A 24,472-nucleotide genomic window follows, 5' to 3' on the forward strand; every position below is an offset into this window, starting at 1 on the left:
AGTCATTCAGATGCTGTGTAGAGTAACTCCTGAATCTGTTATTTACAGTGCACTTCATCTAACAGTGTAGTTCAGGCATCTCTTTGTTATGAACTAAAAAGTCACAGTTTATTCAATGATCATGACTGATTTCTGATAGCTCTCAAAATTAAATGTTTTGCATAATCTGGTACTAATATTCTGTGGTGTTTTACGTTGGGACCTGATAATTTCCCTCGACAGAAAATTCCTTCTTCAAAAGAAAGAATATAAACCAGTAAATTTGATCTTTGTTTTTCAGTCTGCCTTATGCAGGGCTTGTTTGTATGTTTTTACAAGAGCTAAATTGCTTACTCTTTTTTTCCTGTCTTCAGATATCTTGCTTGGGTATCACGACAAATGAAAGAATGAATGCAAGAAGATACAAGCACTTTAAAGTTACAACCACATCTATTGAAAGCCCATTCAAGTGAGTTTTAAAGTGTAAACATATTCGTGTAGCCTTGCATACATTTGAGTTGTGTAGTTTGTTGAAACAGAACATGGCTAAATACTTTGAGAATTTTCACTACTTGGAATGCTGAATGTGTCAGCTGTTTTTACAGTAACAGATTCTCTCCAGTTAAAGCAATAACCATTTTGTAGTGACTCTAGACAGGGATGCCTAACTGCACAAAAGAATGGCTTCCCAGCAGTGGTCATAATTTGCTGTAGGTCTTATGGGGAGGCTCAGACTGGAGGTGGTTGTTTATTGGATGGTGTTGACCTGGATCTTCACTTCCACACTGGGCACTTTCTCCTGATTGATATTTAATGTGCTGTTGGATTTGCTCTGTACAGTAGCTTCCCTTGCTCTCTTTACTGTGAACAAAGCAGCAGCATTTCCTTCCTGCTCAGGAGGATGAGCGTGAGCAAAGCTGTTTGTGGGGAAGGGAGCAGAATGTCTGAAGGGGGTGTTAAATGGGTGTGACATGGGCTTTTGGGTGTCAGTATGTATAGGATAGGTTGGGATTCTGATTTCTATAGCACTGAGGGTGCAATCTGAAAGAGAGGTGACCACGGATAAAATAGCTCTGGGTGGGAATAGGGCAGTGTGGAGCAGCTTGTAGAGCCAAAGCAGGAAATAAATGGAGGCATGAGGCTGGTATATTGGTGTGTTGAGATCAAAGTACAAAAAGATCAATGAAAGGACAAAAGTATGTCTCATCCTGCTGCATATGTTGTGTCTCCTGCAGGAGCTACTGCTCTTTCAGGTGGCACCCAGGGGAACAGGAGACAGAAGATACTGTTGCAGTTTGATTTTTGTGATAGAAGAGAAACCTGTGTGAACCTTTTTTCTCTCCATACCAAACTTGTAGTGGGAAGCAGATAAGCATTTCTGTATGGTTGCAGTCATCCAACAGATTAGATTTGTAGCAAAAGCAGGTGATTATTTTCCCTGAAGATCACAGGGTAGTGCATGGATAGGACAAAACTACTGGTTTAATCCCCAAATTAATGTCACATTCACAAACCATTTCACTGAAATAGCTGCTATTATAAAAATGATTCCTGAAAATAGCACCAGATGTCTAAAATAACTGACTTGTCAGTTGAACATCACCTGTCAGATGAAGGATCAACATCAAGTAGTTGTCATCTTGTTGCTTAGACCTGCTCTTACATATATCATATGAGCTTGTCTTCCAGCAGCTTGTGATCTCTTCAGCGTATCTATAATTAAGTTAAAAAACCCCAACATGCTGGAATTTTGATGTAGGTATCTTAAATATTTAACAGTGAATTGATTCAGCAGCAGAAAGCACTTGGATGGTTCATTTAATTCAGATAATGCTTTCTTAATTTTGTGCTGTCTAAGGACTTAGTTGAGCTCAGACCTGCAGCTGCTGAACCAGTATGTGTGACAGAAATAGATATTAATAAAAATGGAAATTATTCTAGGGAGAAACTAACTTCATGCAGTTGTACAATGCAGCTTCCGTCGTAGGGATCTGAATTGGCATGCTGTGCTATATGATGGTACACATCAATAACATGTTACACTTCTCCGGTTTTGGTAGATAGTGGAAGCAAGTTAGTGTCTTGGCTGTGTCCAAGGATCAAACATTTTGCAAGTCTGGGAACTACTTCTTATTCTAGAACTTGCTCATCAGTAAGCACTAAGATAATTGATAACAGAATTGGTTTTCTATAGCTAGGAACTTAAAGGGTGAAGAGTTGAATTTGTAGGTAGACAAAAAATGTTGTACTTTGGATAAGCTATGATGCTGCTTACTAACATTTTTGTTTTGTTCTGTTTTTAGCCATGGATGTATAAGGAACATTATAGACTTCTTTGAATTCAGATGCTGTGGTCTATTTCGGCCTGTTATCGTGGACTGGACAAGGCAGTATACAATAGAATATGACCAGACTTCAGGATCAGGCTACCAGCTAGTGTAGCACCACCTTTGTCCTGTGAGCATATCATATTTGAGTGGTGCCTGAAAAATTTTCTCTCTCTCTCGAATCTGCATCCCTTGAAGAGTAGCATGCTATGTGTAGGGCTGATGATGAATCATAAGGTACCTTCTCTTCATCAGAATTTTATTAACAAACGTAAAAGTGGACAGAATAAACTGCCAAACCTGATAAGGAAGAGGAGGAAGATCAAAAAGGGATTTTAACAGTTCTTAACATGAGAATTATTCACGACAGCGTATTCACAGTGTTTGTTGTTGGGTTTTTTATTTAAGGTCTTTCACAACAGAGCATGAGATTATTGAAGTATTGACATAAGTAGTTACATTGTGCTGAGCAGAAAAAAATATTTCCCAATACAAGTAATTCCACTGAAACAAGAATCTAGAACATAAAACCAAATTTCATGATGCAGAGTTCACTGATCACTATGTTGTAGTTCCTGTAATGTGATATTTTTAATACAGGTTTTTGGTAGTATTATGTACCTTGAAAAATGTGCTTTTCAATACTGTTACCAACATCATGTGGTGGGAATCCCCTGTAATGTGTTAAGTTACAGCAGTAGGGCACGTCAGATAATGCTGAAACAAAAATACATTGCCCATGTGTTTTGGTGACTGTTTTTTGCCACCAGTTACTGGTACAACTGAATACTTGTAATAACCCTGTTCTGAGGTTATATAGTCTGAAATAAATAAAGAAAGCTCTTCTGTCAAAGTTAAAGCCCTGCATAAATGCATGATACACCTGTAAAACTAGATTACAATATATAATGTGCAGGAAAAAAAGTGGAAAAAATCGTTATCTTTAAAGTAACTGTATAACATATGAACTAGTGATGTTTTAATACTAGGTTTGGTCCTCACACAGTACCAGTGTAGTGAAATTGGAGACATGTTGGAAGAGACGTTGCATGGGGGAAACCACAGATGTGAAAGGAAGAATCTGAGTTGTAAAAAGACAAGACAGCTTTAAATGGGATGCAACTGCAGAAGAAGAATCCAAAGTTGCTTGTAATGCTGATTTTGTTTGGATGTGAAATAATGGAATCCAAACTTTAACAAAGCAAAGTTCCCCATGATAGCACATGTACACAGAAAATACAACACAATGTTCTGAAGAAGATGGTGTATTTGCACATGGAGATCACCCGTAATTTCCTTTTTTTAAGTTCTCATGCTACAGATATGTTTGGAAGGTAAGGAATGATCTGAAATTGCATTCCAAAGGGGCTTTTCTTGAATGTGATGCACTGATTTTTGTTATGGTGTTTTCATAAACTCATAGTGAATTGTTCACTGCTTCCTTAACTATTGTTTACAGAGAGACTGAGAATCAGGTTAGTTCTCTTCTAAGTGCTGTAGCAACCCAGTGGTTCGAGAAACCTGTGAGGGGAGTTTGGGGAGGCACCTGAAAGCAGATGTCTGAGACCAGTGTAAAGAATGTGTATCTGTATATAAATAATTTATCAAATAGTTTTCTCTCTGTGTGTGTTTAGTGTATTTAAAGCTGCTCATTTTCATTTTGTTCAACCAAAAAAGTGTAGGAAGATATCTAATGAGCTTTTAGTGATGTTCAGTATTGCTGTTAATAGGCATTATGCCCTGCAAATTCACTGCATGTTTGATGCTTGGCAAAATTAGCGTTTTCTGTAATATGCAGATTACAGGTAATAAAGCAGTCTAGTGGTATTCCCGGCCCTTGCCTTAGTAAGAGGAGCAGTGAAACTGTAAATAGTTGATGTTCAGTATTTGCAAGTAAACATTTTTTCTGTAGTTGTTCATTGACCTCAAGACACACATTTAGTTTGCAAGTACCAGATATCAGGATTTACAGAAGGGCAGCATTAGAGTACTCGAATGTTTAATACTGGAAAAATCAGCATTGTCTTGGATACAGTTTTAATGGGAGGGGTTTGGCTGGAGGGTGGCAAGAAGCTGTTGCTGGTTTTGTCAGACAAAACTTGCAGTCCTAATGAAGACACGTTCTGTTTCAGTGAAAACAGTTGACATCAGTTATTCACATTTTTTTCTACTCAGAAAAAGCATAAAGACTTTTCAATGTTGTTTTAATCACCAGTAATGTTCTACACATTTCTTCAGTAGGGGTTTGGGTTTGGTTTTTCATTCCCACATTCCTGTTAGGGGTCGGTTGACTTGAAGAACTTCCATCCACTTTACTGACTATTGCCTAGCACCAGAAGAGCAGTTCAGTACATGATGCAAGTTCTGGTTTTAGTTGCCCAGTAGCATTAACTGCCATGACTTGCGTCACACAAATGTTTGTGAAAGAAGAGGTGATCTTTGGTAGTATGTAGTGAGTTCTGCACTATGTACTTGTTAATAGCTGGTGACAGTTCTGTTGAGACTTGCAGAATCTGAGCAGTAGTGGGTAGCTGTGAAAATTGCATATCTGGATTTAGGAGGTACAGAGTTTCCAGTGCAAAATGTGATTTGTCTTGAGTAATGCTGAATGGTTTGATGTGAAACCGTAAAATCAAGCAGGGGGGAGCCAACTATGCAGCATTTTCCTGTCAAGTTATCAAACATACAATTCACCTGTTGAACCAAAACTGCATTGCTTCTGAAACCTAACAAAGCTGATCCAGACCAACAGCAGATCAGACCAACTTAATCTGACATAGGTAGAATAAATGGGAATTTTGTCTTGGCCCTAAACATGTGCTGTTTCTTTGCAGGTTTCTGTATTCTTTGATGTCCACCAGATATTGTTTTGTTTTTCCAGTTAATGTGTAAAACAGCTTCACTACATTTTAAGCTATGGATTTTTTTTTGTATATTCTTTATTTATAACTGTGCCAAGTATTATTTTAATACTGTCAAGATCTTGATGTATTACATTGTGAACAAAAAAAATCTGTAAAATGTTTAATAAATTAGCTCTCCTTACATAAATTAAATCTGTTAAATTTTGTAAGTTATTAATCAAATAAATATTGACTCTTAGATGCAGTGTTTGTCTTTGACTGGGGATGTGATTTCACAGAGTGGTGTCTGTGTCCAGTTTCAGAAGCCATACCATGAGAAAATAGCTGCTGTCTTGCATCTCATTGTAGTAAGGTCTTTCTTTTACAGGTGTCTTAAAGATAGCATGCACCCAGTTCCATGCTGATGGGAAATCCTGTGAACTACTACAGTGGGTTTTGGTGAAGTACACCGCTTGCACTACCAATTAGAATTACCACTCACTTATTAGATACTCCTCTCTTTTGAGCAAAGCAGGCTGGCAAGGTAAGGTTTCTTAATGGAAAATTCATTCTAGGGAACACTTCAGGTGGCCAAATGTGCCTATTGGATAAATAACAGTTGAGGTATTCTAAGGGTAAACAAGACATAGACACGGGGCTAGGAGTTGTGACCAAGATGCATGCTTCTAGGTGGCACTTGCAGGAGATGGAATGCCTTGACTCTTCTGCTCTGTGCTTAAGGTTAGGTTTTGAGTAGAAACAAGGTAACCATCCAAGCCAGAATTTAGTCAGTGTATTTATAACCAGCAGTAGCCATTAAAGTATTAAGGCTAGGACTCAAGAGCACACCTAATTGGGATAGAAAAGTGTTTTCTCTTGGGTTCAAAGCTGGCATTGAGAATTGTTGGTGCTCTCCTCCTCTTCCCCAAGCAATGGTTCTAGTGAGGCTGGGCACAGCTGACCACCCTTTGGCTTGTCAGGGAAAGATCAGAGAAGGTACCCTAAAGAAGACATTCTGTTCTGCTGCTTTCCATCAGGAATCTGCAGTTATCCGTCAGAGCAGCTGCTGCTCTTGCAGTATGGGTGGGCCTCTGATGGCTTGAAAGCTGGTTGCTGGGTTTGTTTTGTTTAGGAAGCAGCCTGCCCTCTGCACCCTCATTATGGCTTGATTAGAGTTCACTTCCTTGTACCTCCCATAAGCTGCCTCTTAAGTAAAATTAGATTGTTCTGCTATGACAGCAGTGTCTACTTGTGAACACTTGTACTTAGTTTTTATCCACCTTAACAGTAGAAATGACCCAGGTTTGAAGTTATTTGCAGAATCTTGTGAACTTTGTGCCATACTCACATTGCCTCCAACCCTACATGCTACTGAAGATCTCCAGATGATTTAAGTGCTTTTGAGAACCCATCTCTCATGGAACTAGGGCTCCAAACTGAGACTAACTCAAAGCACTGCTCCAGCCTGGGCTGAGCTTTTGTTCATCAGTGCTTTGCTGCAGCTGGAAGGTTGATAATAACCAAGTGAAAGCTCCTCAGTGTAGGGTTCTCATTTCTCCTGACAAGGTATATTGGCTTTTATGGGTGCAAGCTTTCTCTTTCCTTAATTTCTTCTTTTGTTAAGTTGTTGGGATGGAGAGCTGTATGGAGCAATGAGTTATCCCTCAGACTCCCTCCAGGAAATGAAAGGAAGGCTCTTGGTATTTCATCGGTTTAAATGACTTCTACAATGTATTTTCTGAAGAATATAAAGCACCTTTTATAGGTAAACAATGTTTTAGGGACCTGGTATTGTCAGCATAAATCGCACCTGCCAACTCTGCTAACATGCTGGGTTTAAATCCACTACAGTAGCTACATCAGCTAATGGAGAGCACTCTCATCTACTCAGTAGTGTGTCAAGAGCATTATTTTGGTTTCTGTTTATTGAACAGTGCTGCCCAAGCCTTTTCTAATGCTTTTCCTGAGAAGAGGAAGCACTTCCATCAGATAACAAAGCTATGGAGAGGGAATACTATCAGTGTCTTCCATGTCCTTGGCTGCTAGGACCTGGATATGGTTTTTAAGTTAGAGCTGTGTTTGTCCAGGCTGTAAGAGTCAGAGGGGATCAACCCTTCCTGCATACCTGTAGAGCTGTCAAAGAAGAAAAGTTTTTGGGATTTTGTGGGTTTCTAAGGACAAAAGTACTGGATCATCAGTGTGAGTAGCAGGACCAAGCTTCTGCCCAGGTTTGCTGGGCTGCACTGTTACTTGCTGTGTCTCTCCCACCTGAAATCCGTGCTGCTTCTGCCTTGTGGTTTTCTTTTTAAGTTGCAGTCTCCCTCGCTGTGAACTGTACACACATTTGGAGAAGGCTGGCTGTTCTTCCTCGCAGCAATATCATTCCTTTGTAACCTGTACAAAACGCTCTTTGTGTGCTATTTTCACTAGTACATATTTTTCTAATTAGGTTTTTGGCTTGCACTGCCTCAGACCACAATCCTGGATGTTGCTTGAAGCTCTGCCTTAGACTGCGCTCACACACTTGCTTTGTATTTTATTGCAACCTTTCCAGTCTTGAATGTATCTTCATAAATTGACTCTGTCAAGGTTCTTTCTCTTCCAAAGCTATCGGCCTGCATCCCCAACCCGACAGTCTCGAATCTCTCTTCTTTAACTAACTCCTGCTGGCCAGGAAGAGAGTTGTAACTGAGCCTCCCTCTCCACCCCACACCACCAGGTCGGTTGTACTCACACATCCCTCCACATGTGGTTGTCCTCTAGTGAAGCCCCTCACTGGAAGGGATGGAAAGACACTCCACAAGTGCCTGTTGCCTGCTCGAGCTCAGGCATGCTCCTCTGAGGCATGGTTTGTGCTTTTAGAAGGCATCAATGACCATGTCATGTGCCTCCTCTACTGTTGGCAAGAAGTAGCCATTAGCTTTGCAAAAGTAGCTTAGTAGAGGAGGCTGAGCACACCAGTGAAGGTCCGCTTCAGGTGAAGCAGAGGAAACTTCAGGCTGATATTGGGAGCTGCTCTAGCCATTGGCTGCTCTAACCAACCTCTTTTGTAAGCCTTCCACTCAAGATCTGGCTAAGGCAAAGGAAACAGTTTCCTAATTTTAGACCTTTATTAGCAGCAATTCCTAAAGAGTTACATTAGCAGAGTCAAGGTCTCTGATTATTATGGCTTTCATCCAGCATGGTGAAACACAAGTGGTGTGTTCACACAGCATTGATCTACTGTATTTGATGTGTTTAATTGCTATTACTCATTGCCCATCAACTTTCATTCGAGTCACATTCTCTACCAGAGTGTTTAAAACAGAATTTTACTCAGCTCTGTTATTGCACTGCAGCTGCCTTCTCAGATCCTCAAGAGGCTGAAACCCTCCACCAGCTTCCTCCTTACTCCTCCACCAGCCTCCTCCTCCACCTCAGGCAACTAAGGGTCCTAGTACTATCAAGAAAAGGTCAAAAGCTGCTGAGTTTTGTGTGATAGTCCAGAGCTTGATCAGCTGCTGCATAGGGATGGTATTAATGTGCAGCTGTCCTGATAGAATACTCCTGTACATTAAACCCTGTGCACAACACCAACTACCAATCAAAGCCAGGTTAGATGTGGCTTTCAGCAACCTCAGTGAGTGGAAGATGTCCCTGTCCATGGCAGGAGGGTTAGAACTGGATGGACTTTAAGATATCTCCCCACCCAAACCATTATATGATAGTGAAGGCCAGTCCATGCACCTCTGAAGGACAGAACCAGTAATACATACATCCAGCTTTCAGTGAAGGTCTGCACCAAGTCTGTAACATCATATCTGCATCCCTCACATACCCCAACAACACTCCCCTCACGTGCTTTGTCAGTCATAAAAGGTGACACTTGGCTTTAGGATATATCAATAAGCAAAGCTTTATTAAATTGATACTCAGTATTAAAAGTGTTACAGTGTGATACACAAAGCAAGGAAAAAAGCAGTGCTTTTTAAAAACCATTAATAACCATCTGCTGAGTGTCTGCCCAAGCACTACAGTAACTAGTAGCTGTTTCACAGTAGTTAGTAACATTTAGGAAACTCTTGGTTCTTGTAGCAGGATCTCAGCAGAGCCATAAGTGTGGTGAGCTGTGCCTCCTCACTGGGCGTGAACAAGGGCACCCGCTCCCTGGCCGTATCCAAATCCCTTGGGGCCAAAGTTCTTCGCGTAGCAGCCTGTGAGAAGAGGGATGTGGAGTAGCTGAAGCTTATGGCTCAGTAATAAACAGCTCTGCATAGGACAAGCACCTCATCTGCTTCCCATCGGTAACCAGAACATCCCCATCAGAAGCAATGCTCAAAAACATTGTCCAACTGCATAACTGCCACAACTGAACTCAGCTGCCATGTAGCTCCCACCCTGCTCTGTGAAAGCAGCTCATCAGTTCTGTGCCCAGGTGTCTGTTAAGGCACACGTTATCAAACCGCTGTGTGGATCAAGTTTATACCCACAGTGCCATGGAAGAAGGCATGGCAGGATGCTGGCTAGCTTGTTTTCTTACTCTGATCTGCTCCCTGACCCAGGGAGAGGGCAGGGGCTGCTCTTGCACTTCTCAGTGTGCAATGTTTTGCTTGGTGCAGATGTAAACTACATCAGCAGCTTCAGTAATATTTATCAGGTCTATTCCTATGCCTTTTAGAACACTTCTATCCTGACAAGAGCATGAAAATTTCTTATACCAGGAATAAATTGAGCAGTTATCCTTATAACATGTTACCTTGAACCATAAAAAATGGCATTTGTTTCTTTCCTCACCTTTACAATAGATTTCTCCCTCTTTTTCAGTTAGAGTTGTAGATTCTAGGCTTTTTCCACACTTGGCACATCGGAAGCAGTTTTTGTGCCATGGCTAGGGGAAAAATAACAAGAAAAAAGATATCTTAAATGCAAAGAATGCCTGAGTTGGTAAAAAAATGCATTAACTGGAGGTGCTTGCATCTGTATTGCTTATAGATGACTGGTGTAACAAACATCAGTTCACCAGCAGCAGACAAGAGCATCTACATTTCCCCAAGTGGCCTAAAGGCCCTCATTCCAAAGAGCATCCCACTCTGGGCAGTGTTTTGGAAGGTTTGGGCTTGCTCTAATCAGTTCAGAACAGATCTTGGCTCCCATTAGTGTGCCTGGCAGACTGACACACAGCTTTACAGGGTATTTACAGAGAACTTCCCCATCAGCCTCCATCAGGAGCTGCACACTACAAGCCTGTTCCCTCTCCTGCAGGGAGAGAGCACTCATGTAATCAACTTCATGTCTCTGAGTCAAGATGATAAGTGAAGCTTCAGCTCTGAACCCCAAGGTGAGCGCTTAGCACCCTGCATTTCAAGTGCTTTCTGTTCAATTAAGTTGATCAAATTCCAATTACTATTCCCAATACTAAGAAATGCAATTTCAAGGTAACTCTGCCCTGCAGTTGCTTCCCTCCTGGAACCCACATGACACATCTGGCTGGCTCACTTTAAAGTCCATGCAGCAAGTACAAACGGCACACCAGTTCCTTACCTTTCCAGCTCCTATTACTTTCTCAGCTGCATACACAGAATCACCACACCTGGAGCACTTCTCGGCCCCTCCGAACTTCTGGGCGAACTTCGAAGTGTTCGGATTTGTTGTGGGTCGGTGGGGAGAGGGCGTGCTGAAAGAAAGGGGACAGTTGTGGTCTTTACTCTTGTCCTAAACAACCTCTTGCTCTTCTTAAGACTACCAGAGCAGCATCCAGCACACAGTACTTCTGCAGAACTGGAGCAGTAAGTTACCAGCAAGACTGGACAATGACAACTTAGTAGGGGAAAAAACTCCAACAAAACAAATCCAAAGGGAGAAAGGTCCTACCTCAAATGATAAAAAGAAGCTGTAAAAGCTCGTTTTCTGAGGAGCCTTCCCCTTTTCACTTCCCTAGAAGTGCTGAATTCTGTATCAGTATATAAATCCCTCAGACAGTAAGCTACAAAGAGCTCTGTTAAATTCCTGTCTGGAACCTGAACTGGTCATTGAGCCTGGCTGGAGAGCATACACCATGTAAACATCAAGCACTAATGTGGGAACTTGGCACGAAGCAAGCCGTGAGGCATAACTCAGCTTCTTTCCACATGCTTTGCTTCACAGCAAGGACTTAATCAAACTAGGAATGTTTACTATTTAATAGGGGTTTTGGCTATAATTAAGCACAAATGGTTTTTCATTTGCCAATTAAAAATTCATTCTTCCTGTAGCCCCAGCTTCTCAGCTCTGAAACCACCCCTGCACCAACCTGTTGAACACTTGCATTTGCAGCTTATTCAGGAGAGCAATTTGAGACCCACAGTCTCGAAGCCACAAAGGTGGTCAGAAGGCTGTAGCACCTCTCCTACTGAGACAGACTGAGAAAGCTGGGGTAGTTCAGCCTGGAGAAGGCTCCAGGGAGACCTTAGAGCAGCTTCCAGTACCTAAAGGTGTTACAAGAAATCTGGAGAGGGCCTTTTTACAAGGGCATGAAGTGACAGGACAAGGGGGAATGGCTTTAACCTGAAAAAAGGTAGATTAAGATTGGATATTGGGAAGAAGTACTTCCCTGTGAGGGTGGTGAGGCACTGGCACAGGTTGCCCAGAGAAGTTGTGGCTGCCCCACCCCTGGCAGGGTTCGAGGTCAGACTGGATGGGCCTTTGAGCAACCTGGTCTAGTGGAAGGTGTTACTGCCCATGGCAGAGGGGTTGGAACTGGATGACCTTTAAAAGGTCCCTTCCAACCCAAACCATTCTGTGATTCTCTGATCCTTAACAAAATCCAGCCTGAAAGACTCCTCTGAAAGCAGTACTGGAGACAAGGATCACACCCTCTGCAACTCACCTCTCAGGCTTGATGCCTAGTCTCTCTCCCCTGTCCATGTTCAGCGTTCCTGCCCCTTGGCCGTATCCATAACCTTTTGGTCCATACTTTTTTCCATAGCAAGACTTGCAGTAAACTTCAGCATCATGAATCGCTACAGTTGTGCTGTCCAAGTTTTTCCGACAGACCACTGGAGGAAAAAGCCAAAAAGTTAAACTGCCTTAAGGGGCCATTTCCATCAGCACATGTAGTAAGCCAAAAATCAAGTGAGAACTGGTATTATGGGTTTCCTAGTCCACAATTCTTGGGACTGCCAGAGATTAGAGGGAGCAGGTTGCTGTTTGAATGAGTGAATTATGCTTAGCTCTACAAAGGGCTCTGTTCCCTCCCACCTCTTCATGGCCATGACATTTAAAGCTTGGAAACCTGCTGTGGTTTGACGAATGGGGCTGCTCAGAAACCCAGATAGTGCAGTCAGCAGTTCCCCTTGACAGATGCCATGCAGCATAAAGCAGGAATCTACCAGTGCAGAAAAGTCCCTGTCCTGCCCTTCTGGCCAGGGTGGGGCTGGGAAAGAAAACAACCTTCAAGGTTTTCCCTGCCTCAATGCTGGTTTGGGGCAGAGTTGGGGCCATTTCACAGTTGTCACCGAAGGGGCCATGCTTTTCTGGTATTCCTACATTGTCCTTCAGCACAATGCAAGTTCTCTGCTCAAGGTTACAGTAGAAGGCAGAACTGTTTCCTTCTTAAACCTTCTTTTGTATCCCAGCTGGCACGCTCTTCCCGTCTGCAACAGTATTATGCTCGTGATAAAGAATTTGGAGAGAAAAAATAGAAAAAGCCTTGTGAATTTTTTTGTTTAAAAAGAACCTTAAGGTCTTCAAAACACAGGGTGACCTTTGCTTATGGCATTCATTAGCTCCAAAGTTCTTTTTCTAAGATGCTAATATCCAATAAGTAAATCAACTAATGCATGTTTGTTAAACCTACAGACTTTAACCCCACCAGAACTGCGCACTAAGGAAAAGCAAATACTCAGACACACTAGAGCCATTGTTTGATTCCAAGTTCCAGGTTTCTTTTAATAGAAACTCCCATAAAAGGTTGAAAATGAGGCAGCCGAGACATCTAATCTTGTTTTTGTGACTGCTGTAGAGCTAAGGAGCGTAGGTGTGCTGAGGCCCACATGCCAGCACAGTGAGCTGGTGTTACGCTGCACACTATGGCACACTACTTTGAAAGAGCCAGTGGTAACTGCTGCCCATGTGAAGAGGGTTAAAACCCTGGCTGTGCCCACAGGTATTAAAACACCAGCAAGTGGGACAAAACCGTTTGCAGTCAGGTATAATTCTCTGATTCAGACAGACAGGCTGTCTGTTCGCTAAGCAGGAGCCTCGGATTCACAGCGACCCTTTGTTCCCTCCATCTAAGCAGAGAACTGTTCAGCAGAGAGAGTGATTTTCAATGCCTCACTGGGTGTGTTGGCTGGACTGGAAAATAATGCTCTGGACTCCTTTCATCTGAAATAAACCACAGGCCCCTGTGCCAATAAAGTCTAGGCTTTTGCTTGTGCTAAAGCATCGACAGCTTGGCTGTGCTCAAGCATGCTGGTGTCCTGCTCTGTGTGGGGCTTCAGGGCAGGGCTGTGATAACTGTTCCCTCAGCTGCTGCCAGCCCCAGGACCTCCAGGAGAAGTCCAGCTGAGCTGAGATCAGTGCAAACAGAGCTCTGCCATGAGGCTTTCTCCTCTGCTTAAGCAATACTTATGCCAGGTTTCTATCTTAGATCCCTCCGACTCCCAAGGAGAAGGCTGGAAGGGGGCAGGCAGGAGAAAAGCAAAATGTGCTCTGTTTTTGGAGGTGCATCTCCCGCACTGGACATGTAGGGTAAACTCCAGGAGACAGACTCTCCATTTGGTATTGCCCAGCCCAGGAAGCACATGGTGAAGCAGGCGTCAAACCCAACAGATGATGGACAAAGCCACCTCTGGCCATGCCATCCCCTGTGTGTCACAGGTATCCGCTGAGCCTGGGATGTCTCCTGCAGAGCAACACCTTGCTGTAGTGACCCCCAGGAGAGGGCAGTACTTACTGCAGAGGAAGCAGCACCGGTGGAAGCTCCTGCCATCGCACTGCACCTCCTCAGCGTGGTAGACGATGCGGCCGCAGGCGCCGCACTTGTTGCCACCTCCCCAGTTCGGCATCGTGGCTCCCTGTGCCTGGCGGGGCAGAGAAAGGGAGAGCACTGTTAGCCACGGTGCCCTCCACTGCCGCAACGGAAGGACAGCTGGGGTTACAGGCTCCTCCAGAGCAGGCCTGTGAAGCCTGGGTACCAGAGCACACAACGCCTGTGATTTCACCAGCTGTTTGAAAACACAACCTTCCACCGTGTGAGGAGTTTTTGTGGTCAGACCCGCTTCTCAGCCCTTATGATCCCAGACCAGGTTTAAAGGCTTAGGCAGGCTCTCTACGGCTATTTGTAACAGCAGATGGGCTGGCGAGAGGAACAGAGGCTGCTGCTTAACAGCAAGAAAAACAGAGACACGGTCTTCAAGAGATGTGTCCTCCTGTCCCTGCCGAGGGTTTTGGAAGTTACATAAATTGGATATGCACAAATTACACTTTCATGCACAAGGGCTTTACTGTACCTTGCACGAACTCCCCCCCCAGCTGGATACAATTTCAGTTTCTATGCTTCATTAATGCTGGGCCTCTTGTCTGATGGAAGCAAACCAATTGTGCCAACAACGGCATTTTGTTTTACTGCAGGGCGTATCATTTGGGATGCGGTACAAGCCAAAGTTCACTTCAGTGGAAAACCACTTATTAGGGCTGCAGGGACATTCTGAACTCCTTTAAGATCAAGCCTACACTTCAAATAAGTGTAAGGGACATCATTTCCTGGGGACTCTACTGCTATTACATGAACTGCACCTTTACTAGGCACGCATATGAACCAAACCAAAATCAAGCAGATGCAGCTTCTTTAAAATAAACCTCCCTTACCTACGTTACTTGCAACAAACACTCATAAGGCTAGGAGGGTGGGACAGGCACCATCACCCATTATGTCAAACTGCAGCCTTGGGAACAGTCTCCTACATTAAGCCAGAAGCAGCAACGGTCCCATCTCAGGCCAATCTGCCCCTCCCCAGTTTTCCTGCACTGCTGCCATCACCCAGCTCAGCTGGGAGCTCCTTCTATTAATGCCCCAGGTCACAGCACCAAAGCAGAGCACTGCCAGCCACCTTCAGCTTCTCAGGGGCTTTCCTCCTCTTGCCACCACCGCCACCACCACCACCAGAAGCTAATACATCAGTGTTTATTGAAGGCACATCTCTCAGGCGTCACTGAACCACCCTCAGCTTGTGACTGCTCATCAACACGGGTTTGCTCTCCTGCAGTTCACAACCAGAGAAGCACCTCTCACAAGCCCAGAGCCCAACAGCAGCCAGAGAGAGGTTTATTGTGTCAGTGAGACTAACCCAGCAGAGCTGCTCAGGCCTCATTACCCCCACTGCTCCTTACTGACCCATGTCTCAAACAGGGTTTCTGGGTGAGGACCATGGCTTTGCCCACTGGAAGCCCAGAGGACCCTCCTGCCACCCTACCCCACCAGCAGCACCATTCTCCCCAGCCACACTGTGGTACGGGTCAGCTATCAGGGAGAAAGGGAAGGAAGGAATTTGTGAGTTTCTGACTTCTCTCAGCAAAACTCACCTTCAGTTACTCTTAGAAGCAATCCTCTGTTGGCCAAACAGTGAGAAGAGACCCCACACCATGCCCACAACCTTCTCCCTTCAGTCAGCTTTGCCACTCATGCCTCTGAGCCAGAAGCAGAGGACTACCAACCTCCAGTTCTCCCTCAGCCAACAGAGAGGAACTGGAAGAGCTGCCAACACAGGGAGGCAGAGAGCAGCACTTTGCCTCAAGATCCCTTTCTCTCATGGCTCCCACCAACGTGTGGGAGAGACCTTAGTGCAGAGGAAGGAGGTCTGGCTGTGGCCTCATGCCCCCCAGGAAGGGTAGAGTAGACTCACAGATCACATATCAGAGCCTGAATCAAGCAACCCATACGGATGGTGCCGCTAGAACAAGTCTCCTGCCCCAACAGCCTGACCAGCAGCTTTAGGGATGCAGGGCAGGGTGCACGATTCCCAGGTCAGACATGCTGCCAAGTAGCTGCTACAAGACCTTTGTCCAAGACAAGCAAATGGCCATTCATGGCATGTGGGAAAATAAGATTAGTTTATTAAGCTAAATTGGGGCATCTTAGGCACATTCCTAAGCAAAGGCTTAGGAAACTTCCTTGGAGTGGCTGAGCAGTGCCATTTGCACACTGACACTAATTACTGAGATATCCCTTTGTTTAATACTTCCACAGGATTAGCACCATTACTGCTCCATGGTTTAGCACTAATACTCTGACTGAGCTCATAAAAGTACTTTTTTGACATTTTATGACATATCCCACTTTGCCTTTGTCATTCTTGGCACAACTGTAGAGTCTAAAAATTAAGATTCCATTTCTTGTATTCAAGTGCTTGGCTGTGCTACTACACAGCAGCTGACATCAATCATGGCAAAGAGCGTCCTTATTTAAAGGGAATATAGACTGCACAAGGCTTTGGAAAAAGGAATGCACAGGCTGGAAAAAAACTAAAAGAAAAAAAAAGGGGGAAAGAAAAGATTCCTTTCCACTTTGTATACCTTCCAAAACACAAACAGTACTTGGTATAGGAACTACTTCTGTCTTATCAGCTCACCATCCCCCCGCTCATGCTTCTTTGGTGCATTTACACCAGCCCAAATTATTTTAATTGCTTTGTTAGCAAACAATTACTTAGTTGCCATGCACACTAGGGCTGAGAAACTGGATCAGGCTTCCAGCTTTACCCCAGATCTCCCATGGAATACTGGGCAACACGGGGTGCAGCTCCATCCCTCCTTCCCAAAGGAGATGGAGTATTAGACTATCTGGCAACCATTAGCAGACTCTGGTCAGCTTCTGATAAGAGCTATGGGAATTCGTTAAAAGAAAAGCACAAACGCACTGAAGTCCATACTTCCAGGTCACCTTTGCCTCTTCCACAGAAGATATTTCCATTTATCATCCCATGACAGCTTGTGTGGGAAGAACAGCAGTATTTCTTCAATTATCCAACAGCAAGGGCTACCCTGAGGCAGCAGTGCCCAGAAGGCACCTAAGGTGAAACTGGCCAAGAAGAAACAGCTCTGTACACAGGACAGCATACAAGCCTGTATTCCTACCTGCTGGAACCCCCCTACATTTCTGCTGCCCAGGTCTCCGTCCAGAGCTCCACAGGCAGCAGATCCACATGTCCAGCCCTGCATTAAGCCTTGCTCACTCCCTCAGGACCCTCTGGCTAGTTCAGGCAGGCCTCCAGGGAGCTCTGCAGCCGCAATCAGGCACCCAGGTGACCTCACTGCCAACAACCCGGCTTCTGACTGCAGGTTTGTTGGCTGGTATTGTCCTCTAATAAGAGTATCCCAAGTTCTACTAAGCTTGTACCCCTCAAGAGGGAAGCACGCTACTCAGCGCTCGCCAAAACGCCAGGGACAAGCCACAGCGACTGCAAAGTCCTTTCCAAACCATTTGTTACAACATAAACGCAAGAAACCTAAACCAGCCCCAAGACAGGCACTGAGGGATTTCAAGCTATCCAGTTATCCCGGATTGCTTTCTCAGGGACCCGGGGGAAGCCGGGCGTGTCACAGCTCCGCTCAGCACCCCGACCCGCAGCACTGGTCCGCACACACCCCTTTTCCGAACCTGCTTCCTGCGCCCCTTCCCGGCCCCAGCACCGGCCCCCCTCACCCCCCATCTCCGGAGGACTCCCCTCAGCCCTCACGGGTGAGGTGCAACGGGACAGACCCCACAGCGCAGCGACCACCGCGCCCATCCCGCACCTCCGCGGCTCTTACCTCAGGGCTCGGCTCGGCTCGACGCGTCTCAGCCCGGCGCGGACCCGCAGCCCATTAAAGAGCCGGGGCGGAGCCATGGCGGGCCTGGCCCAGCCCCGCCGCGCACTGCCAGCCCGGGCCGTGGCGGCGGCGGGCGGGCAGCAGCTCGCACACAGTCACCGTGGGGCTCGGCCCCATCCATGTCGCACTCAGAGCCGACCGCTGCGCACCCACCCAGGAGCGAGGGGGTGAATGGGGTGTGTGACCCTGCGCCAGCCAGCCCAGCGGGTGGGAAGGCAGCGGGAGGTTCTCCAGCTGTGGCCTCAGGTAGAACCATGGATTCAGCCAGGTTGGAAAAGACCTTTTAAGATCACAAGTCCAGCCTGTACCCCAGCGCTGCCAAGGCCAGCAATCAGCCATGGCACTGAGGGCCTCATCTGCACCGTTTGTGAGCACTCCCAGGGACAGATTCCACCATTCCCTGGGCAGCCTGTTCTAATGCCTGAGCACCTTCTCTGTGGAGAAATTGTTCCTAATATCCAATCTAAACCTCCCTTGGTACAGCTTGAGACAGTTATCTCTTGTCCTATCACTTGATACTTGGGAGAAGAGGTTGACACCCACGTCACTACAACCTCCTTTCAGGCAGTTGTAGAGAGTGACGAGATCATCCCTGAGTTTTCTCCAGACTGAACACCCCCAGTTCCCTCAGCTGCTCCCCATCACACTTGTGCTCCAGCTGTGCTTTTACTCATTTTGATGATTTTTCTTGAAATCCTAAACCTCTTCGCCATCCACATGAGGTCAGCGCGGGCACCATGAAGGTGTCTCACCAGCGGTACGGCGGAAGGAAGGTGTGTGTAGAGCTCAGAAACACATCTCTAGATGTCAGACAGGAGGCTGGGCAGCAGCGGGTACCTCATGGGAGGAATGCGCTCCCTGCTGAACCACACTGCAGGCTGCACTGTTTAGGAGCAATAGTTTTCACAAAAGACCAGCAATTAGGCCTGTCTTCACCAGCCAGTTCATGCTGTAAAAAACAGCTCAAGTGCTTCAGCTGCTTGTTAAAAGTGGCCCCATCTCCCAAGTCCAGAGGGCTGTCCTGCAGTGGCTGGATTGGTTCAGGTTTATGCACAAAGCTCCCTGTGTTTATAGGGAAATGCAGGTTTATCTCCTCCTCTTTATTAATCAAATACCAAATCAGCTGCTCGTTACGTGTATGGGTGCCAGGTTGCTCTGTTCAGCACAGGAACAACTTCTTCAGAAATGAAGCCTGGCAAACTGGCTGGAGGCAGCTCCATACAAAACCTCCAGCACAAGCACCGAACAGCGAAATGGCTGTCTGCAGGTCAGCCGTGAAATCAGCCCCCTGGGACTGTTAGTGGCATGCAACCCGCATTGTCCAGCAGCCGGTATGTAGGGCTGAACAGCCTGTACTGTGAGATTAAAAACAACCTCCACATCAGGCCAGTGAATGAGGAAGGTTAGCTGTCCTCTCCCCTTCTAGTGTGCTGCAGCCTGCATGCTGGCAGCCACAGCTCGATGAGATTTTTTCCTTCCCATTTATGATTTTCTTTTTTCGCTTGCAGTGAATTGTGAATGACCAGATTGTGCATGATCTGTGCACATCTCAGAGCCCGGCTCCATAAGCCAAGCCACTATCAATTCCTGTGGAACGAGGTGGTGTTCGCTGTGGGTGAGACCAAGAGACTGATCCTTTGAGGGAAGGGAGCACAATGGAAAGCAGAAGTATTAGCAACTGTTGTTTCACAGCTTGGAGGTTACATGAAGGGAAAGGATCTCTCAAAGTCAGACAAATAAGAGGCGTATGAGTCAGAGCAGGCTGACTCCATTTACTGCATGAAATGCCTGTGCTCTCTTGTCCAGCCTGTCCCACTCCCAGCTCTGCTGGAACTATGTGTGATGATGCTAAGTTATTTACCACGTCTCCTCAGGTAGCCTCCAAAGCTATTAGATTTTCCCTTTTGATAACATTTCCTATAGACTATCAAAAATAAACAGCAGAGTTCCTGAAGGGAAGAGACTAGCATTGCAGTTCTATCAAGGTCTGACCGTGCACAAGGAAAGGAAATTCTCCCTGTGACTAAGGGGCCATGCTGGTATGAAAGAAAACATGCTTCAATGCTGAGGCACTGCTAAGTGATAGAAGACAGTCTGACATCCAAGAATTAATTTTCTCATGTCTAATAATTAGTTGGTCTGTCAGAAGCAATGTAACTGTGAGGGACAGACATAAGTATGTCAGTAAGTCTGTTACTTTAGGAACAATATTAAGGAATACATTACTGTGATGCTGGAGAATAATACCTTGTAATGGAGGCAAACAAAAACAAGAATGAAAACTTTCACCATATGGTTTATTTCTATTGATAAGGACTGTGTCTATCAATTTACTATATTTTATAAATAAGTGTATATGTGTTTATAAGCTATAAATATATTTCTTATCTATAAATACATACTTTATATATATTATCATACATATTCTATCTCCTCAGCAGATCTCTTCTTCTGTCTTTGTCTTTGCTGAGGGCAAGGTTCAGAAATTTTTAAAGATAAAGCCTGCATCCAACCCTGCCACATTCCTCCTGGCTGTCCTGTGCTCTGTCACCCTGTTACCCTGAGCATCTCTCCCATTGCCTGATAAGCCCCATTCCCCCCTTCACCCTTCTTGCTATTCTCCTGACACAACCCCATGCTTCCCCATGTTCCTGCCATAAAGTCCTCTTTTCACTTCCTCAGCTTTTCATCTGGCTTCTGCCATTTAGAGCTCAGCAGTTTATAATTAGGACAGTTTATTTCTGAGAAACAGCATTAAGGTGTATTAACAGCTCCCGTTCATTCCCCTTGCTGATTCAACAGCTCTGTGAGCAGGGAGGTGTACCTCTGCTTTCCTCTGCTTCCCTGGCCATGAGAAAGCCCACAGGCTCTACATAAAACCAGTTTTCCCTTCACTTGTAAATTGACCCAAAGCACTTTTATCACCTCAAAACTAAATTCTCAAGGCTTTAACTATACCAAAATTATATGTAAAAGTTTTTTTTTCCCTGTTTTGGGGAGCTGAGTAAAGCATTGGCTCGTCTGACCTAGTTACTTCTTAAAAGACTTGTCGTACATTGGTGTCCTCAGGCCTTTTGCATCCACTAAATACCTTCCACTCACCTGGGATTATCTTATCCTTGTTTGATCTTGTAAGCGTGGTCCCACATGCCTGCTTACAGCAGAGTCAATCTGCTTGCTCTGCTGGTAATCCTTACTATTATTTTATGAAAGCTTATTCTAGATAGCCCACATTGTATTGTGCAAGGGGTTTAGTCATATGCTGGCATCATTTGTGTCAGAACTAGTTTTATCCAAATGCTGCTACTACTGATAAAGCTCCCTTAATTACATTCTTGAAAGAGCACAATTTAGTTAATTTTCCTATTAGGAAAGATGGTTTAAAGCTAGCATTAGACCTTATCCTTAACCAACTTTTGAGGTCACCCAGCTCACAGTGGTTCCTGTGGTATGTTGTTTGATTTATCACTGTCCAACCCCAAGACTTGCCTCTAGTAAAAGCAATTTTCAAGTGAGCTGTATGCAGTGTCAGCTAGTGCAAATTTAATTCATGCCCAGAGTTACCCAGATTTGCCCTATCCTAGAAGGGAACGGGTGTCTAGCTAATTTCCTTATCTAAATGTTCATGCATCTCAAGAGTGCTAAACTATACAAGAGTTACTCTACTGTAAAGATAACAGCGATAAATCAATGAAGTTTGCAGAAATTAATGCAAATACAAAAGGGAATTCAAGAGTTTCCAAAGCTGTGATTTATATATATATATATATTTATTTTTTTTAATTAGCTCTTGAAATCCAAACTGCAGATCTCAGGGACATTCAGTATGAAAAGGCTGAATTCTCATTGATTTCTTTATCATTGTTCATACTTATAAACTAATTAATTTCTAGGAAATTTTAGTTCTAGGATAAAATTAATTACAAAATCCTCATTTGCCTAGTGATTATAAGAAATAGCTACTTGGGTGTCCAGTTTGACTCAGAGGCTCTCTGACTCTTCTCCAGCTCAGCAAAGTGTTCCTGGACTCAATGTGTTCCTGGTCTCCCAGGTAGATGGATGTGGACTCCTGCAGAGAGCTCCCATTCATTCCCAGGGTCTGGCACACAACACTTCAGCCTGATGTGAGGTTTATCTAAACCCCATAAAGATGAAAGAATCACAACTGTTTGCATCTAATCCTAAATACGTTTAGCAAGGTAAAGTACAGTGTAGGCTGCCAGTGTTGATGTTATCAGGCAACAGCACTGTAAAATCCAGAAAAACATTGAAGTTACTGTATTTGAGTTCTGAGGTTTTGAATGGAGGCTTCTGAAGAGCCCAGCAAAACATGAGCTCTATTTCAGATGCCAGCTCAGCAGAATACTAAAACCGGGACTAGTAATGATGTCACCTCCCTGGCAGGAGGCATAATTTAGGCTGAAAACAATATTAATAAAACACAGTTTATTCACCATACACTCATAAGACCAGATTATCCCTTGCATTGTGCTATGGAAAATCCTGCAGGCAAGATCTTCAGTGATCTCAGCCGTGTACAAGCTCTGTTGCTGACTGACAGGATTTCATTAGTGCAGGACAAAATCTGAGGACTCACACACCTTGTGCCAATAATACCATTACTGATTTTTGAGGAGCGCAGGAAAATGTGTTTAAGTATAATAGGGGACAGCAAGGTGAAATGGTCTTACTGCTGTTTTTGAAAAGCTTCCTGCTCCAGCAGACTGGTGAGTGAGCTGCTGGGAAGATGTTACCCAGATAGTAGATGGCAACCTTGTAAAATCTATGTCAGAAAGCAGTTGGTTGGGCTGAAAAATTAGTCCATGTAATTCTTTTCCCTTCTTTCATAGTATTGGTTAGGACTCTAACCCTAAACCCTTCTCCACCACCCTAGCACTGCTGCATGTAGCTTCATGCACTGATACGAAGGGGGAGCTCCAAGGAGAGTCATGCCAGGGTGGGACGGTTATCATCCTGTTCTGGGCCTGCCTGCAAGGAGCACTGCCTCAGGCTCCGTTACATCACCTGTGAGCAACCTTCATCAGAGTCACTGGCAGCTTTGGGCCAGGGCTCCCTGCTGTTGTGAGAAAGAAGAGGGTGGATGGTTTCCAAGTTGCATCGTGTTGCCGTTGCATGGAGTTTCCTGCATCCTTACATCAAAGGAAAAGCATTGCAGACTCCACAGAAACAGCTGGAGGGTGATGAGCAGTAAACCCAGCAACATGCTGGTGCCTGCTGGAAACCGTGGCTATAAAATGTGTCTGTGCTGTCCTTCCCCCTGGCAGCACAACATGCTAAGGTGCAACGATGCTTCACCTTTCCCAGGCTAGGAACATCAGATCGAGGGAGAGGGGTGGAAGTTTTGGCAGAAACCCATCCAGCCTCAAGGGGAAAAGCTATTGAGTGTGGTTGGGCTGTAGCTTTTAGCATGTCTCCTTGCAGTCAGCAGTGGTTTAAATACCCTGGCTGTCTGCAGAGGGGCTTGGTGGGATTGCCTGTTGTTCCTGTTCTCATCTGAACATGAGAATGAGAAATGAGCATTTTTTTTTTTTCCACTGAGCACTGGACTCCTACTTTGCAACTGATTGTAATGCCAATGACAAACATGTGTATGAGCATGCTGTGAAGTCTCATGACCTCATGAATTATATCAGCTAATGATGGCTATTAGTTACTACAGTTATCATATATATAATACAGTTGGAGTACTTTAATTACTTATATCACTAAATTATTACTTGAACCAGTAAAACCAGGTAATAATAGTACCATGGAAATGCTGATTACATGCAGGGGCTTCAGGAAGGAGAGGTGGTCTAGACTGTTTGGAGAAGTCTCTGTGATTGTATTAACATAAAGGCCATCATAGTGCACACTGAGCACTCAATGTGAGTCACCCAGCAGAAACTGTTCATCTGAGATACTTCCTTTCACCATCAACAGAGATACCCATCAGCCAACACTGGCATTAGTGCTCCCCCTGTCCCTTTATTCCACTTCTCTTTCCTACTCCCACCCCTTCCCATGCTCCATCCCTCTCCTCGGCCACAGCATTAATGAGGGTGCACAACAGTTCCCAGTTAAAACTAATCATGCAAAAATAATTTCTAGTGCCAGTACTGGCTTTGGCGACTACATCATTAACAACAAATCATTGTAAGGTACTCTGCTTTTCTGTGGTTTCCCTGGGTAACAATTGATGACCTCCGTCCCCACACAGCAAGTGAAAACAAGCTGTGCTTACGAAGATCATGTTGGCTATCTATTGAACATCACAGAGTCTTGGCAATGATCTCTTTTTCTTGGCACAAATACAAGAGGCTGCAGGGTGTCAGAACCTTTTCTGTATGGTGCTGATGGTCAGCTTTCAATGCTTGGCTTATTCATTATCTTTAATCCTGCATACAAATTATGGCATCTGCACATACTGTCCTGTTAAGATAGAGCAATGCCTGTAAAATACGGATCTCTTTTGCTAAGATATACAGGTGTAAA

At 44.7% G+C, this 24,472-nt stretch overlaps 2 protein-coding genes across 3 annotated transcripts in view; one reads left to right on the forward strand and one right to left on the reverse strand.

The window, feature by feature from the left end:
* ZDHHC17 (zinc finger DHHC-type palmitoyltransferase 17) overlaps window positions 1-5,410 on the forward strand; it is a 70,597-nt gene extending 65,187 nt beyond the window's left edge. Inside the window, exons 16-18 of one of the 2 annotated variants that reach the window (XR_004549618.1) lie at window positions 354-448; window positions 2,283-3,640; window positions 5,141-5,406. Coding sequence is in view for 1 of the 2 variants with exons in the window: in XM_034062956.1 (XP_033918847.1) it covers window positions 354-448; window positions 2,283-2,421 (234 nt within the window). In the remaining variant the exon portion in view is untranslated. Of the gene's footprint in view, window positions 1-353; window positions 449-2,282 lie in introns of both variants that reach the window. The other variant, XM_034062956.1, reaches the window with a different exon arrangement.
* Window positions 5,411-9,019: 3,609 nt separating this feature from the next.
* On the reverse strand, window positions 9,020-17,979 carry CSRP2 (cysteine and glycine rich protein 2). Its single transcript, XM_005147904.3, has 6 exons — window positions 17,918-17,979; window positions 14,064-14,190; window positions 11,994-12,162; window positions 10,670-10,802; window positions 9,923-10,016; window positions 9,020-9,342 (listed from the first exon to the last, which is right to left on the reverse strand). The coding sequence occupies exons 2-6, from the start codon at window positions 14,173-14,175 to the stop codon at window positions 9,266-9,268; spliced, it is 585 nt and encodes a 194-aa protein (XP_005147961.1). The 5' UTR covers window positions 14,176-14,190; window positions 17,918-17,979; the 3' UTR covers window positions 9,020-9,265.
* Between the last annotated feature and the right edge of the window lie 6,493 nt (window positions 17,980-24,472).

The sequence above is a fragment of the Melopsittacus undulatus genome, chromosome 5 (assembly GCF_012275295.1).
Source record: "Melopsittacus undulatus isolate bMelUnd1 chromosome 5, bMelUnd1.mat.Z, whole genome shotgun sequence".
NCBI classification, from domain to species: Eukaryota; Metazoa; Chordata; class Aves; order Psittaciformes; family Psittaculidae; genus Melopsittacus; species Melopsittacus undulatus.

What these genes read in the sequence shown, in the direction of transcription:
- CSRP2 (XM_005147904.3), bottom strand. Translation starts at nt 14,175, where the DNA reads ATGCCGAACTGGGGAGGTGGCAACAAGTGCGGCGCCTGCGGCCGCATC. An exon ending in CTAGGCATCAAGCCTGAGAG is followed by an intron (nt 10,803 to 11,993) that starts GTGAGTTGCAGA and finishes CCTTTCTTTCAG; the next exon opens with CACGCCCTCTCCCCACCGAC. An exon ending in AAGTAATAGGAGCTGGAAAG is followed by an intron (nt 10,017 to 10,669) that starts GTAAGGAACTGG and finishes TTTTTCCCCTAG; the next exon opens with CCATGGCACAAAAACTGCTT.